The sequence below is a fragment of the Neltuma alba genome, unplaced genomic scaffold (genome assembly GCF_004799145.2).
Source record: "Neltuma alba isolate B1F8T4 unplaced genomic scaffold, ASM479914v2 tig00012097_pilon, whole genome shotgun sequence".
Lineage (NCBI taxonomy): Eukaryota > Viridiplantae > Streptophyta > Magnoliopsida > Fabales > Fabaceae > Neltuma > Neltuma alba.
The window spans coordinates 328,576-344,325 of record NW_021636654.1 but is presented as its reverse complement, the minus strand read 5'-3'; the positions used below and the strand labels follow the sequence as shown (position 1 = coordinate 344,325).

General features: G+C 36.5%; 4 protein-coding genes across 4 annotated transcripts; 3 read left to right on the top strand and 1 right to left on the bottom strand.

Moving 5' to 3' along the window:
- The first annotated feature begins 3,851 nt into the window (after positions 1–3,851).
- Positions 3,852–6,047, top strand: LOC114722582 (ferritin-3, chloroplastic-like). The gene is made up of 8 exons (XM_028908654.1): positions 3,852–4,199; positions 4,623–4,706; positions 4,800–4,860; positions 4,968–5,055; positions 5,229–5,290; positions 5,411–5,476; positions 5,663–5,726; positions 5,949–6,047. The coding sequence occupies exons 1-8, from the start codon at positions 3,892–3,894 to the stop codon at positions 5,987–5,989; spliced, it is 774 nt and encodes a 257-aa protein (XP_028764487.1). The 5' UTR covers positions 3,852–3,891; the 3' UTR covers positions 5,990–6,047.
- Positions 6,048–6,397: 350 nt separating this feature from the next.
- On the bottom strand, positions 6,398–8,885 carry LOC114722581 (40S ribosomal protein S4-3). The gene is made up of 5 exons (XM_028908653.1): positions 8,778–8,885; positions 7,985–8,062; positions 7,708–7,888; positions 7,265–7,362; positions 6,398–7,035 (listed from the first exon to the last, which is right to left on the bottom strand). Exons 1-5 carry the CDS (start codon positions 8,778–8,780, stop codon positions 6,601–6,603), a joined length of 795 nt encoding a protein of 264 aa, XP_028764486.1. The 5' UTR covers positions 8,781–8,885; the 3' UTR covers positions 6,398–6,600.
- A 1,057-nt stretch (positions 8,886–9,942) lies between these two features.
- On the top strand, positions 9,943–12,953 carry LOC114722633 (gamma-interferon-responsive lysosomal thiol protein-like). Its single transcript, XM_028908710.1, has 5 exons — positions 9,943–10,266; positions 11,109–11,174; positions 12,186–12,323; positions 12,572–12,664; positions 12,759–12,953. Exons 1-5 carry the CDS (start codon positions 9,943–9,945, stop codon positions 12,951–12,953), a joined length of 816 nt encoding a protein of 271 aa, XP_028764543.1.
- Positions 12,954–13,484: 531 nt separating this feature from the next.
- On the top strand, positions 13,485–15,237 carry LOC114722632 (gamma-interferon-responsive lysosomal thiol protein-like). The gene is made up of 5 exons (XM_028908709.1): positions 13,485–13,748; positions 13,988–14,053; positions 14,277–14,417; positions 14,539–14,631; positions 14,733–15,237. Exons 1-5 carry the CDS (start codon positions 13,485–13,487, stop codon positions 14,817–14,819), a joined length of 651 nt encoding a protein of 216 aa, XP_028764542.1. The 3' UTR covers positions 14,820–15,237.
- The last annotated feature ends 513 nt before the right edge of the window (positions 15,238–15,750 follow it).

Genomic DNA, 15,750 nt, shown 5'->3' with positions numbered 1-15,750 from the left:
TCGTTACTCTTGAGATTAGAATCCAACTTGTTGGGGAGGCTTAAAAGAGGGAGTGAAGAAGGAGGGGTATGTGGGCATGTGAAAATATCTGGAGTTGCTTTAGTGGGAGAATATTTGAGAGACGGAAGATGGGACGGGGAAGAATAAAGAGACTGAAAGGGGAAGAAAAGGAGCTTTCCTCATTGCATCTTGCTTGCTGTAATTAAAGAACCAAAAGGATAAGCAGAATCTAGGAATACCAGGTGTGAGGATAATGGCCAAGACAAAGAAAATGGGTGTGAAGTTGATGGGAAGGAAGGTGCAATTATCTGGATTGGCCATCTCCTCACACTTCTCAAGTATCTAGCTTCTTGCATGAGCTCAGTGTCTTCCGAGCACGATCCAGTAAATCTCTAAGAAGATATTTTACGACTTTTGTAAGATGATATTATTAAGAATTCAAGATTTATCAAGAGAATCCAACCAAGTGAATCACATCTTATTCTCTCTTGAGTAGGTCCTCCACATCATACGTGTATCGTCTGTCACATACATCGGCCCTCCACATCTATCCCTCGTCTTCTTATTTCTGGGGCTGTCTATATTTCTTCACTTTCACAAACGGTTGTGATCTTCTGATGAGTTTTCACGTTAGGGAGCTGATTTGGTTGTGGCCATCTTTTGAAATTATCACGGCTATGATCTGTACGCAATTACCCATATATGTATATATGTATGTGCATCTAAAGTGATATCCGCTTCGAAAGATTTCAACTTTCGGTAAAATCTGTACACTACTCAAGTCTTCCAAATTATACCATATATGATATGTTATGTATCATATCGTGATGATGACAACGAATCTATTTAGTCTGTTAGCTGACGCGTGTGCTTGTGGAATTTAACATACGAACAAAAATGGAGTAGAATGACGGGTAATGTGACATGCAGATGAGGATGCCTTGCCTTTTTGTGTTCAACATTGTGCGGTGGAAGGGAGTTGGTGTCCCCGAGCTGCTTTTCAAGAGTATCCATTCTAAAGTGGCAGTTTCTTTTTTCCCTCAACTCTTGCAGCACCAGTTTCAACACCTGTTATTCCCTTAACTATTTACTTATATATATATATTGAAGGGCTCATATTAATGTAAAGTGCCATCTAATGTGTATAAGTACAGCAATTAATATTTAAATTTCATTAAGAGAGTGTTTGGGAACCCTTATAATACTTAGAAAAGATGCTTTTATATCGGTTAAGACAAAATTCTTCTCACATACTTATTTTAAACTCCGTACTATATATGTTAGCCTGGAGCTTTTCTTTTCTCAATGCCTTTATCTTCAAAAGCGGAGCTCACTTGTCCCATGAAAGGCATGTTTTGGTATGGAAAAGAAAAGAGTACAATCAAACAGAGAAGATTACCTAACTGATATGTTAAATAATACTCCTTCAGTCCTTAATATAAGACCCAATTATTGAGTTAGTTTTGGTCCTAAATATAAGACCTATTTATCATATTTATTAATTTTTTCTAAATTACCCATATGGATACTCTTTTAACCATAATCAAGTAGAAGAAGAAGAAGAAGGGGTATTAAGAAAGATAATTATCGTATTTTAGGAAAAACATGTCATATTTCTTATAATTAACTAACTTACCTAACTTCTTTAATCTAATCAAATTAGTTAAATGAGTCTTATATTAAGGACCGGATGAGTAGTCATTTTTATTGTTTTAAAATTTCTATAAGAATTAATGAAAAGAGATAAATATTACTCCTCCAGTCCTTAATATATGACCCAATTCTTGAGTTGGTTTTGGTTCTAAATATAATATCCATTTCTCATATTTATCAATTTTCTCAAAATTACCCCTGTGGATACTCCCTCAACTATAATCAAGTAGAAGAAGGAGAGAGAGTATTAAGAAAGATGATTACGGTGTTTTAGGAAAAATGTATTACTTTTCTTATAATTAACTAACTTACCTAACTTTCTTAATCTAATCAAATTAGTTAAATGAGTCTTATATTAAAGATCGAAGGAGAGTATTGATTAATAATGGCAGAAATACACTCAACTGTGCATTGACTTTAGATTTCCAAAGGTTCGTGCTTCTAATAATCAAGGAACTAATTAATTATTCTCGTTAAATCGATGTTGAAATTTTGTGTGTTGCGGTCGTTCAATTTTTTTTTGCTAAGTACATATATTCTTTTATTAAAAATAATTATGTCTAACTGTCAGGGACTAAATATAAATAATTTTTCTGCCAGACCTAACCTCCTGTAGAGATTGTTCATTTTGCTTTTTTTCTTTTTTAGTTTTCAAGAGTATCCTCTCATCAAATAGTAAGAGACTAATTTCTCAGAGTACTATGTAACATAAACTTCTCTCAACAGTGTTATTTTCATACAATATTCGTTTTACTTTTAGGTAAGCCTCCAGGCATAGAGGACTCAGCCCAAGGAGGAAAAAAACAAACAAAAAAGTTAGTAGTGCTTGAGCTCATAAAGAGCCCATTTTCTTCGAAATTCTTTGGGGAAAAAAATTTTGGCATTGAGATTGAGTTTTGAGAAGAGCAAAAAAAAAATTGAATGTGGATCAGATGAACCATCTTTCATAATTATGAATAGTTGGAGAAATTATGTGCAGATGGCAAAGGAATATAAAACGGAAGTGTGTTGGCGACCACCTGATAGGGATTGGATAAAATTGAATGTGGATGGAGCAGTGTCTTCAACAGCCTTGAGAGCAGGATGTGGAGGTGTTCTGCGCAACCATAATGGTACCTGGCTTGCTGGATTTAAACATTTCATAGGCTCTTGCTCAGTGTTGGAGGCCGAACAATGGGCTATTTACAAAGGCCTGGAATTAGCTTGGAGTATGGGATTCAAAAAAGCAGTGTTGGAATCTGATGCTTATAATCTCATTCAGGCTTTACAGGGCGAGAACAACGTGATCATGGAAAGTCTACTAATGTTGCGGATAAGAAACCTTTTGGCACTCAGTTGGCAAGTTATATTGCAGTACATCCCGCGAGAGAGAAACAGAGTAGCGGATTTATTGGCGAAGGAAGGACTAAACAAGTCTGTTTTTTTGCATTTTTGTCCCCCTCATCTAAGCACTTTAGTTGCTACTGAATGTATGGGATTTAATCCCCTCATGAGTAATCTAATGTAGTTTTCTGGGCTTTGCCCTCTTTCGTATCAAAAAAAAGAAGAGTAAAAAAAAAAAAAAAGGAGAGTTGTGACACGTGTAGAAGCTTGGAGGAGAAGAGTGGCAGTAATTGCGATGGTGGCAACATCTTCAAGCAACACGACCTTGCCCTGTGCCATTACCATGCAATGGATCTCGTTTTTGTTATTATATCCCTCAACTTTATTCTTGAAATGATTCTATTTCAAAAATTTCCAGTCACCGCAAATTCTTTTCTCATTATTTTTTCAATTCAAGTCCTTCCCATGATCATCAGCCTCGTTCAGCTAAACTATATAATAAGCGCGGCTCTTTTGGTGTGTCACTTCGTTTTACTGACCATGATTTGGCTTCTGAAAATGCTTAATTTTCTATACATTGAAAATTGAAAGAGATCTTTATTCAGGTAATGTAAATAACAATTTGCTCGCACCTAAACTCATTGTTCTAAAATTTCCCGAAATTTCATTGGAGATATAATATTAAATAAGTAACGTTGGACAGTGGACCGGTCCAGTGTCCGCTACCCAGGCCACGAGTTCGCCACACGCCTGAACTTTTCCCGCAATCACGATCGTCCACGTATTCTTGATCCCACGGCCTATATCCACATATATTCAACTCCTGTTGTTCTTCCATTCTTCAGCATTGCCGTTTCTCAATTCTCTTCTCTTTTCCAGTACCCATTTTCCGGATTATACCGACTTGTGCCCATAATGGCTCTTGCATGTTTCAAAGTTCCTTCTTTTTCTCCTTCCGCCGTTGATGGCGAGGGTCTCCGAAGAAACTACACTTCTTTGCTTTCTTCTTCTTCTTCACTGAGTCTTGCGAAGATCAGTGGAAGCAGAAGAAATTTCGTGGCCAATGCATCACCTCAGACGAATTCTGCTGCCACAGCCGTTATTTTCGAACCATTTGAGGAGATCAAGAAGGAGGTCCTTTCTGTTCCCGTTGCTCCTAAAGTTTCTTTGGCTCGTCAGAACTACCAAGAGGAGTGTGAAGCTGCGATTAACGAGCAGATCAAGTGAGTACTTTTCATCATTTTTTTTTTCTTCTTATAAAATATCGAGAATTTTTTGTTTCACAATGAAATTTTTGGAGATATGAATACTTTATTCTGCGCATTCTTTTCACTCAACTGTAGATCTTCTTTTACTCTATTTTCTGCTTAAGGAAAAACTCCATATGATCTCGAGTGTATAAAGATCTTCGTGTCATTTTTCTTTGGGAGAATTACAATGAGATCACAGGAAAGAAAAACAATTGAAAAACAAATCCTAGATGTTGTCATTTTCACTGTAGTAGGACTTGTCATTATATGCTTGTCATTATAAGCTGTTGAGGTTGTTATTAGGACTTTTTGGTAATTATTTCTTGATTTAATTGTAATTCCCCTTTTTCTTTTCTTTATACTGTTCACAACTCCTATTGAACTTGTCTCTGACAGTGTGGAATACAACGTTTCCTATGTGTACCACTCCATGTTTGCGTACTTTGACAGAGACAACATTGCTCTGAAAGGCTTTGCCAAGTAACATTCGGAAACCCCATAATCAAGCTTCCCTCAAATTCATCCTACGATTTCTCTAATCAATTGCATGTTCTGATTTCCTGGGGGGAACAGGTTTTTCAAGGAATCAAGTGAAGAAGAAAGAGAGCATGCTGAGAAACTTATGAAATATCAGGTTTTTCCTCCTCATAATCCACGAGTTTAAACCTTTCTCAGATTCTCTCTTGGGATATGGAGAAAGGTCCATCTAATTGATGATTCTTGTGACTGATATTTTTATAGAACGATCGTGGTGGACGAGTGTTACTTCACTCTATCAAGAATCCCCCCTCGGATTTTGAGCATGCTGAAAAGGGAGATGCATTGTATGGTGAGTCTTCTGATATGATTGCACTATTCGTATCACTTTTGAAATTTCATCGAGACATGCCTCATGTTTGTGGAAACTTTTATGCTTTTTAGTAAAATTAACGTTCTTTATTCACACCTGACCCCTGCAATTATATATTCTCTTGTTCCAACCTTCATTTATGAGTTGCGCAGCTATGGAATTAGCCTTGTCTTTGGAGAAGTTAGCAAACGAGAAACTACTGAATGTGTACAGTGTAATGTCTCTTTACTTCAGCTTTTTGTTGAAAAATGTTCCTGATGATGAGGAAACAGCAAATTGTTAGACCTCTGTGTTTTTCCTCGTTGTTGAATATTATATATATAATGAATGATAGGTTGCGGACCACAACAATGATCCTGAATTGGCTCACTTCATTCAGAGCGAGTTTCTCCGTGAGCAGGTAACATTCATCCGTTCTATGGCCTTTTTAATCCATATGCATTCTGGAGGTGGAGTCAATAGACAGAAAATGAGGTTTCATTCTTCTAATTCTTGACTATTCTATCATGTCGAAAAGAGTGCTAAAAACAAAGATGAAGAAAAGGAGGACATACGACAATATTTTTATACGTTTTCCTTTGTGTAGGTTGAAGCAATCGAGGAGATAGCGAAGTACGTGGCTCAGTTGAGAATGGTTGGAAAGGGTCACGGTATGTGTTCATGAATGTTGCATTTCATTCCTTACCGTTCCTCAAGTATTGCTTTATATATTAACGTAACACTATTCACAATATATGGACTCAAATCATAATCAAGTATAAATAGGCGTATGATTTGGAAGCATGTCAAAAGTGAATTCCTTGATGATGCGGCGTCACTTCGATTATTACATTCATTGATGATTATTGTAATTGCCGCTTCTTGGCTTGCAGGCGTGTGGCACTTTGATCAAAGACTTCGTCATGATGCGTGAGGTGCATGCAGGATGACAATAAGAGACGATTGCTTTACTCTAGTTTGGTGTGCGAGTTTGTTTCTGTTTGCAGGAGGTTGAGATTACTGCTTCTAGGTGATTAGTTAGTTAAATTTGAGAACTGGAAACTCGTAGGAGGTTAGTTGGGAAATAATATTTCACGTACTCGTCTCATCATCTCACATTAATTCTCCATTGGGTATGAAGAGACCCGACTTTTAAATCTAGAGTTCGTTTGAATTGAATTTGTAAGAATCATCATGAAACAGTGCCGGATAGGGGGAATATTGTATAAACCTCCAGTAATGGTTCCTCTACAAATAAAAGCTTAGCTCCAATCCGGTACTTGCAATTTGCGAAACAGCAGAGCTGGAATTGCAGTATTGTACTAATCTAATAGAAAGGCGATTTCCATCTGGAACAAGTCAACATTATCCATAAATTTATCTTCGGCGAAAATAAGAGAAATTAAAATTAAAATAACATGATGAAGTGCTCAAAATTTCACTATTAAATTGAACAAAATGAAATAAAGGACTATTATCAAACTAAGCCGCAGGGCCAGCTCTGACGAACAACCTAGAAGTATTCAAATACGAAGCGAATCAAACTTAGGCAGCTGCCTCATGTTGAGCAGCGAGCCTCTTTCTAGCCTCCTCAATGATAGACAACTTAATACCACGGCCTTTAGGAAGAGAGACCCAAGGCTTTGTCCCTTTACCGATAATGAAGACATTACCCATGCGGGTAGCAAACTCATGCCCGGTAGCATCCTGGACGTGGATTGTTTCAAAGCTTCCCTTGTGCTTTTCTCTGTTCTTGATGACACCAACACGACCTCTGTTCCTGCCTCCAGTCACCATTACAACATTCCCAACATCAAATTTGATGAAGTCGGTGATCTTGTTGGTTTCCAGATCCAGCTTAATGGTGTCATTTGCCTTGATCAATGGATCCGGATACCGGATAGTGCGCCCATCATAGGTGTTCAGATATGGGATGCCCTTCGTTCCAAACTGAACAGATCGAACCTTGCAAAGCTTAAACTGCGAAACGTAAAATGCAGACGTCATTTAGACAGAAAATACCACGACAAATAACATCCATCCAAGTAAAAGGTCCATAGTTTGTCCATCGAACCACATGTTTCCTCTCACAATGTCAATTAGCAGCAGCAACTAATGATCGGGTAACAAACGTGTGATTCGCGAAATATAATGTAAACATTTAATGTCAATTTGTTATATAGTACTTGAAAAATCAGATCGGACATACCTTTGCCTCTTCATCCCTCAAGGACTGGAGACGGAAACGGCCCTTTGTGTCATAGAGAAGCCGGAAGTTTTCATTGGTCTTTGGAATAGATACAACATCTGACAACAAAAATGAAGAAAAAGGTAACCATCTGAAACGGTCGGAACACCAACAAGAACACCTAATTAAGTTCATTGCAGACTGTCAGGCCATACAAAAGTAGTGTGTGGAGAAAGTAATTACTGGGAATGAACAATTACTTGAATAAGGAGATGGTTAAATTTTCTGAGTTTTGTTGCCAAGACATTCATAATTCTAAAGCTCAAATGTTGCACTCCCAACCATTGAAAGAAACTATACTTGGAAAGTGGCCCCATTGTCCAACAAGTCAAATCAACATCAATAATAATTCGGAAAAAACAGTTTAAGCAACATCATAAAGCAATCAAATTGAATTCACATACCCATGAAACCAGCTGGGTATGTCTTGTCTGTCCTAACCTTGCCATCAACAAGAACATGGCGCTGCATCAAGATAGAAATGACTTCTCTATATGTGAGAGCATATTTCAATCTGTTTCGCAGTATAAGGATAAGAGGCAAACATTCCCTTGACTTGTGGGGTCCAGATGATGGCTTCGGTGCCTGCACAAACAGAATGTTGAGTGGGTGCTTCAGAGTGGATGTTTTAAAAGAAAACAAGCAAATGAAACTGAAACAAGAACTGGAAAAGAACCATACAAAGGCACCGCCAAGCTTATCAAGCATCCAATGTTTAGGAGCATTGAGCCTCTTCAAGTGCTTCTTCAACCCCCTAGCCTGAAATTCAAGAAAATAGATACCACAGATAATATGAGATTATAAACGCATACAATTTTCCGCAGTATTACAACAAACATCAATAAAGTCGTTCAAAGAAAAATAAACATATACAAACTAGTTCAAATAGCTTTTAGTCACAAAAAGATATTAAATTGAAAACACTCAATAGGTTGGGTACAATTGGGTCTCAAGTAGGATAACATTCTCTACTCCCTGCTCGGGCATGTGGAGGTTTGAGAAACGTTTTAAGCTCCATATGAGCCTGAACTCGTATTATCATTTTTCAGAAGGCTATAAAGCAGATAATGTAGATATATTCTACAACACAAAAACACATCAGACAATAGGGCACACTGATGCAAAATAAACCAGCAGTATATACCGGAACATGAGACAAGGAAATTTATCTCCCTCGACACTGACGGATCAAGTCATTAAAAAGAGAATAAGAAAAGAAAACATAAGCATCATCGTCAAAATCAAGATCTTATTCCATTCACTTAGACGCTATAAAGGTCAGCCACAAGCACAGTGCTCCCACGAAGGACAACAAAATCACAACTGAGGGAACTTTGGAGCTACATATAAGAAACTGCGATTACAAAGCAATGCGTATTATTCTGGATATGGAATCCAGTAAGGATGAAACTCAAGGAGAACGGAGAAAGAGAAAAACAGAACTAGGCTACGAGATTTGGGAAGAATGACTGACCATCTTGGTATGATAAGCTCAGAAATGAAACCTGAGTGCGCTAGCCTCTGCTCTGAGTGAGAAAAACCCTAGGCTGCGTTGAAGTATATATACCGAGTCGCAGAATAAAAGAGGATTGGATTTCCGGGGTTTTGAGAGTTTAAAATGAATCGGGTTAAGCGTAGGTCCGATGATTAGAATCCAGTCCAAACAAAGTTGGGCCTATTGTTTTCCTTCTTCCACGCCCACGGAGTGTTTCAGGCTTATATATGGAAAACAAAAAAAAATCCCGTACAAAAGTGGATAAGCCCAATTATTTTTGGTCCATGCTTCAAATTAATATTAGTAACAGTAAAATACAACAGGACAATGAAATCTAATTAGTTGCTGTCAGTTCATACTCCTCCGGTCCTAAATATAAGATCTATTTTATAATTACAAAATAGGTCTTATATTTAGAAATCGGAGAAGTATAATTAGTAAGCATTTTTACAAAAATATGAACTTTTTTTGAAAAAGTACATAAAAAATGAGGAACCTTATTTAACTCCAAACAATATTTTTTTAAAAGAAATATATTATTTTCTCTTAACTCTTATCCTTTGGGTTTCATGGATAATTTTGTAAATATACCATTTCAAACTTCTAATGTCGCCTCTAGCTATGTGCAGACTCATTTAAAGGAGATACAGGCGAACTGACTTTTAACAAAAGAATGGGAAAAAAATAATGTCAAGTCTCGAATATATATATATATATATATATATTTCTCATATCATTATAAATTTATGTCAATTAATCTATTGAAGAACTTACCAATAAAAAAATGCCAAAGTAACTGGCCCTTTTAAAATAGTCAGTCAATAATCGGCGTGGAATGCGAATTGCTGGTGAAACTTGGATTTATTTGCATTGAATGAAAGTTGCTTGGCCAAGGGAAATCCTTCTCCTTCGCAGTTCTCAGCAAACACCAGAAAGTGGTGCCTCCCTCTTCCTCTCCCTACTTTGCTTTACCATCTATCCAGCATGGCCTAAAGGTCACTCTCACATGCACATTTAAAGGAAAAAGTGACAGTGGGAGTGAGAGAGGGAGAGATACCTAACCTCCATGAAAAGCATACGCTGCAAGTGATACACAATACAAACTACTGAAGCCAATCTCTCTGTTTCTGCTACGCCATACAAAATGCAAATTTCAAATCTGTCTTCTTCTTGTTCTCCTCGCTCTTTCTTCTTCTTCATCTTCTGCTTCCTCCTTCTTCCTCTGTTGCTCTTGTTGTTCCTGCTGGCTGCTCCTTCTTCTTCTTCTTCTTCGCACGGAGGAGATCACCTTGAAGCTGAGAAAGTGACGATGTCTGTCTACTATGAGACTCTGTGTCCGTATTGTGCAGAATTCATAGTGAATCATGTTGTGACCATCTTCCAAACGGGTCTCATCTCCATTGTTAATCTCAGAATGATCCCCTGGGGCAATGCCGTCATCAAACCCGATGCTTCCTTTGTCTGTCAGGTTACCTCCCTTCCTTCAATGACTGACTCATAAGCCGTAGTTATTAGCATTATGTCAAATTTGATCGTACAGAAATTGAATTGCAAACATAATCTTGTTTCAAGAATCGGTTTCTTTTGTGAGGATCCAACTAAAAATTATCTCTTTATTGAGGTAGCAAATTAGAAGTTTTCATGTCATATTTCATCACTTTAACCCATTGATATCGCGTCTTAAAAATTATCATCGTAATATTCCTTCCGTTCCTTATTATAAGATCTAATTTTTTTAAATAGGTTTGTTACTTTTTATAATATCCTTTTTAAGTTTGTTTGAACTATTTCATCCTTAATTTAATGTATTTAACACATTCTCTTTCTTTATTTATCTTATTATTACTCTCTCATATTTATCTATTTATATATGGATATATTTTAAAAAAAATTATATTTGCTATGTATTAATTGTTTTTAATTAATTTTAATTTTTTTAAACTACACAATTTAATTAAAAAGATCGATAAGAAACGGAGTAGGATTTGCGGACGAAGTTCTCCGTAATCATCATATTCGAGGGAACTCTGAATTTTGTGATGATGAAACGAAATCTATTACAGATACGGGTCCTTTCCTTGGATCATGGTTGCATCCACCGAAGTTACTCTGACTTTATTAATTTAATGTTTGTGTAGCTGATTTATTACCCATCTGCATATTTCACCTACCCCCAATTTACTTCAGTTTTTTTCCCCCCAAATTTGACCCCGACAAGAGGACTTGATAGATCATGTCATTATGATATTAATGATTTCATATTGAAAATTACTATACAACAAATTAATAATATTTTCTTGGAAAGTGCAGCATGGAGAGGAGGAATGCTTACTCAACACAGTCGAGGCCTGCACTATCAAGATCTATCCTGATGTGGTACTCACTACCACCCTTACATTTTCATTCGCTCATGGTTCTTAATTTTGTTATGCATTTTATTCTTAGTTATTGTTATCACAGTGGGGTATTTTCTTGAGTTTTACATTCTGGTTTTAATAATGTGCAATTAAGCAGCAACCTTCAATTGATAATCTCATTTAGCCTTTGATGCTGACAAGTACTGATACGATGGTGTTCTGATTTCAAATTCAATTCACTGGGCCATGTTTTGCATATCACCACAATCTTAATGAGGAATTATTGTAATTATTATATAGTTTACAATTTCACAGTTTCATTAGCTAATAGTTTTTCCCTTGTTCAAGTCGGACACTTGATAGAAGAATTTGAACTAGAAAACTGGGACATGCTTCATTGTTTTCTCTTGGAAAAAGTACTCTGCTTAAATTTGTTTAGTTTTTCCCGTTTAACTTGATAGGTAAGCTTCTGGGACAAGTTGATTGTTAAAAACTGGAAAGGGGGGGGGATAAAGTGAGCATTCTAACTTCAAAGACTTTTCAATGCATAGGAATTTTGAATTTTATTAGGTATCGTGAATATAGGATAGAAAATCTTCTAACCGTATTATTCACAGAATATTAATAACATTACTTCTTTAGCAGTAGTTGTACAGTGTCTGAAAAGTTAAGGACCCCACTGCTAAGAGATGATAGCTTGGAAGATTTTTAAAATTTATAATAATGTTTTTAATATTGAAATCTTGTTAATATATATATATATATATATATATATAGAAAAATAAAATTCAAATTGCATAGCTGCTTGTTGTATTTCTGCACATGTTACGGGCCCGGTATAAAACCAATCGCCCAATCCAGACCTATCCAATATAGTGGATTTTGAGGCCCAACAATCTTTGAAATTTAATGTCTTTTTTGAGATTATTGGTATTATATTGGCCTCATTAAAATTTTATCCTTTGTTTTTTTTTTAAAGTATAAATACAAATGTCCAAGTCTGTAATTAATTAAAAAAAGTGATGTTCAGATGAAGCATTTCAGATTCATACACTGCGTGGAGAGGGTAACGCTAGAGAAGATGCAAAACCAATGGGTGAACTGCTTCCAAATGAGTGGCTTGGACTCCTCTCCCCTTGACTGCTATTCTAATGGCACCGGCAGATTGGTCTGTTCTCTCACTCCTTCCCAATTATTTCCTAAAATACTGATAAGTCCTAAATGCAAAAATTTAATCATTAATATATCCTTATTGCATGTCATCACCTGACATTTTGCCTTGAATAGGATTTGTTAGTAATTAAATTTCTTACTTGGGACTCCTCTATGATTTTTTTTTCTTTCATTTACTGGCTATTTCATCAATCTCTCTTACCCTTTTCGCCATCATTTCCTTGCAATATGAAAACAAAGTAGATTGAGCAAATGTACGCCAACCAAACAGCTCAGCTTAATCCACCCATCAGATTTGTTCCCTGGGTGGTTGTGGACAACCACTCACTTCAAGAGGTTTTGTCTTCTTAACCGAATTAAACAAAATGAGGATCTCAATCACTGTGAAGGCAACATTTTGGTCTTACTCTGTTTTTAATTGTGGCTGCAGGACTATCCAAATTTTGTCAAGTATATCTGCGATGCTTTCAAGGGAAATCCTAAACCAGATGCTTGTCTCTCACTCTCAGTCCCCACTACTGATCCTAACCATTACACCAATTCCTTTCTTCCAGTTTGCCATGCTTCTTACCCTCAAAATCTTACCGTTCCATTATCCACGGCATTAGGGACACATTCCCCCTAAACGATGCTTGTGCTTGTTCTACATCCTCTTGGCAGTAATCTCCAGATTCCACAGCTTGTCTGTGAATGTGCAAGTGTACATTATTATGAATCGGTTGATTTATCTTTACAGACTATAGAATTTGCTTCGTTTTGCACTAACTCATTGTAATATTTGTCTTTGGAACTCGATATAAATTTTAGACAGACATCATGTACTAAAATGTAGCTCATGAGAATGTAGATTGTGAAGTCCGAAATGAAATTTTGTATCTTGTCATAAGACAATGACATGGAGCTTTGTGTTTCCTTCGAATGCTGTGAACTTCAGGCCCGTTTGGCAACCCTAAACAAAGAAGAGACCTTTTCTTTTAGGTTCCATTAAATAACTCATAATTAACTAACCAACAGAATAGACTACAGCTACCTAACGGTTATATTGAGGTTTTCTAAATGAATATATAAACACACCTTATGTCAACGACCAGTTGGCTTTTATTGCAACATATTCCCTCTGCTCTTCAGAATCAGACTCTGAATAGATATCCCAAGAATGGCTTCTTTCAAACTAGCCATCAGAATTATGATAACTTTTTCCCTTTGCTTTCCAATCCTTCAAGCTGAGGGTGCTACTTCGTCTCCTGAGAAAGTTAATCTAACAGTGTACTATGAAAGCCTCGGCAAACCTTGTGCTGAATTCATCATTAGGAATCTAGGCGAAGTCTTTAATGGAGACCTCATTGATATCGTGAATCTGCAGCTAGTCCCTTGGGCCAATGCTTCTATCAACAGCACCAACAACTCCATCTCATGCCAGGTTTCCATTTAGTCTCTCTAAATCTTCAACACTACCTTTGTTCTGTGTCTCTGTTAATATCTTGCTTCTTTCATACCTACCATCTTAATTATACTTAGAGGGAAGGAGGTGAATGCTTGTTTATGTAATTCATAGAAAACTGAGGGAATATAAATTTTGGTCTTTCTGCTAATTCAGAACTGCTTTCAAGCGTGGTCTTCCTTTTTATAACTGACTTGTAATTCTACAAAACTTTGCAGAACGGCCCAGATGAATGTAAGCTGAACTCTTTGGAATCCTGTGTTCTTAATCTGTGGGATGATGTGGTAAGCTTAAGATGCTCTCTCTGCTTCTTTAAGAGCACGTATGGATCAGGGAAAAAAAATTAACGAAAGCAAAAGAAAAATGACAGTTCTTGGGCTCTAGTTTGAAATCAAATATTTTTTTATTCGTTGATTCTCTTCCATCTAAACATATTCTTCAAATGTATATAGAAATTTAACCTCTGAGATGGTATCTGACATGTTGGATAATAAAACCATGATGCAGAACAAAAATTATGCTTTGATTTACTGCTTTGAATTCCTGGTAATTGAGGGAAGGCTCGAGAAGTGGGAAAGTTGTTTCAGTGAGTTGGATTTGCCTCAACAGCCTGTTCTCAAGTGCTACAACCAAGGCAAAGGAACACAGGTTATTTCACGTTTCTCTGACTTTTATCTATATACTTCTTCCATAAATTTATATATTTCTCGTACTCCTACTTCATTGATTCTAGTGTCTTAAAATTTTACGTATTTGAATTTATATGCAGCTGGGAAGAAAATATGTAAATGAAACAGCAAATCTTAAGCCACTTTGTAAATTTCTCCCATGGGTGATGGTGAACAATCAATCAATTGGAAAAGTTTGTCTCTTAGCCTTCTTTGTCTACCTTTAATTTCAAGATTATGTCCAAGATTATCATCAAAGTTAATTGATTAATCAATGTCGTTGTTGGTTATGCAGGACTACGCAAATTTTACAACTTTTGTTTGCAAGGCTTATAAGGGCCCAACTTTACCAGCAGCCTGCCATAAACTAGAAAGCAGCTAATCAATTTGTGAAATGAAATTAAAAAAAAGAAAAAAGAAAAACAAAGCAATTCTTCTTTTCTTAATTTCTGGAAACGCTTATAGTGATAAAGGTACTATTATTCTGGCCATAAAAATGATTGCTGGAGAGGTTCTTTGAAAAGCCTTCAACAATACGGAAACTGCAGAGTATCGCAGATATTATAACCTGGTCTATCTCAGGGTTGCATCAGCTTGAGTTTTTTACGGAACTCACTAATTTTAACCAACTTGATTTGTACCCAGAAAAGGAAAAAAAGAGCAACTTGGATATATGATGTCACCAGAGACGAATTATTTGAAACAACAATTTACATGAAACCCTCGGTGGCCTTTCTATGATTCAACGAGGTGGAGGGTGTCAGAATACCAGGATTTAGAGAGATATAGAATATGAACTCGGTATCTTGCACTGCAGAATGATCTGAGTTACAATATAAAGAGTCTCATATGGCATGTGTGGATGACGTGTCAACTAACTAATTAAACCGACTTATAACTAAGACTTGACAAGGTCTTAACTAAACACGTGCATGACCTCTAATAGAGGGCAAGCACAGCATATGCATGAAACAGAAATAGAGACATGCACGTTAGTGACAATGCTCACATAATTAGCTTATTGACGTATTGGATCCCATGAGACAAAAGGTTCAGCAAGAGACTGAAGAAGGCATTTGGCATCTCAGATGCTGAATGTATAAATATACTCAAAGCCAGAGAGACAGTCTATTCAAATCAAAGCATATATTGTATGTAGGCTCTCAAAGAGAAATGGCTTCACACACAAATTTCTTTGGCTGCTTGCATATTTTGATTTCTCTGCTGATTTTGACAATGGCCTATACATCTCATTCTGTTAATATCTCAGATGATAGGCGTGCCCATCAGCTTCATCAAAAACAACCCCAGAA

What these genes read in the sequence shown, in the direction of transcription:
- LOC114722633 (XM_028908710.1), top strand. Translation starts at nt 9,943, where the DNA reads ATGCAAATTTCAAATCTGTCTTCTTCTTGTTCTCCTCGCTCTTTCTTC. An exon ending in ATGCTTCCTTTGTCTGTCAG is followed by an intron (nt 10,267 to 11,108) that starts GTTACCTCCCTT and finishes TGGAAAGTGCAG; the next exon opens with CATGGAGAGGAGGAATGCTT. An exon ending in ACAACCACTCACTTCAAGAG is followed by an intron (nt 12,665 to 12,758) that starts GTTTTGTCTTCT and finishes TTGTGGCTGCAG; the next exon opens with GACTATCCAAATTTTGTCAA.
- LOC114722582 (XM_028908654.1), top strand. Translation starts at nt 3,892, where the DNA reads ATGGCTCTTGCATGTTTCAAAGTTCCTTCTTTTTCTCCTTCCGCCGTT. An exon ending in AGAAACTTATGAAATATCAG is followed by an intron (nt 4,861 to 4,967) that starts GTTTTTCCTCCT and finishes ATATTTTTATAG; the next exon opens with AACGATCGTGGTGGACGAGT. An exon ending in AACTACTGAATGTGTACAGT is followed by an intron (nt 5,291 to 5,410) that starts GTAATGTCTCTT and finishes AATGAATGATAG; the next exon opens with GTTGCGGACCACAACAATGA.
- LOC114722632 (XM_028908709.1), top strand. Translation starts at nt 13,485, where the DNA reads ATGGCTTCTTTCAAACTAGCCATCAGAATTATGATAACTTTTTCCCTT. An exon ending in TTAATCTGTGGGATGATGTG is followed by an intron (nt 14,054 to 14,276) that starts GTAAGCTTAAGA and finishes ACCATGATGCAG; the next exon opens with AACAAAAATTATGCTTTGAT. An exon ending in ACCAAGGCAAAGGAACACAG is followed by an intron (nt 14,418 to 14,538) that starts GTTATTTCACGT and finishes ATTTATATGCAG; the next exon opens with CTGGGAAGAAAATATGTAAA.
- LOC114722581 (XM_028908653.1), bottom strand. An exon ending in ATAAGCTTGGCGGTGCCTTT is followed by an intron (nt 7,889 to 7,984) that starts GTATGGTTCTTT and finishes CTGTTTGTGCAG; the next exon opens with GCACCGAAGCCATCATCTGG. An exon ending in TGAGGGATGAAGAGGCAAAG is followed by an intron (nt 7,036 to 7,264) that starts GTATGTCCGATC and finishes TACGTTTCGCAG; the next exon opens with TTTAAGCTTTGCAAGGTTCG.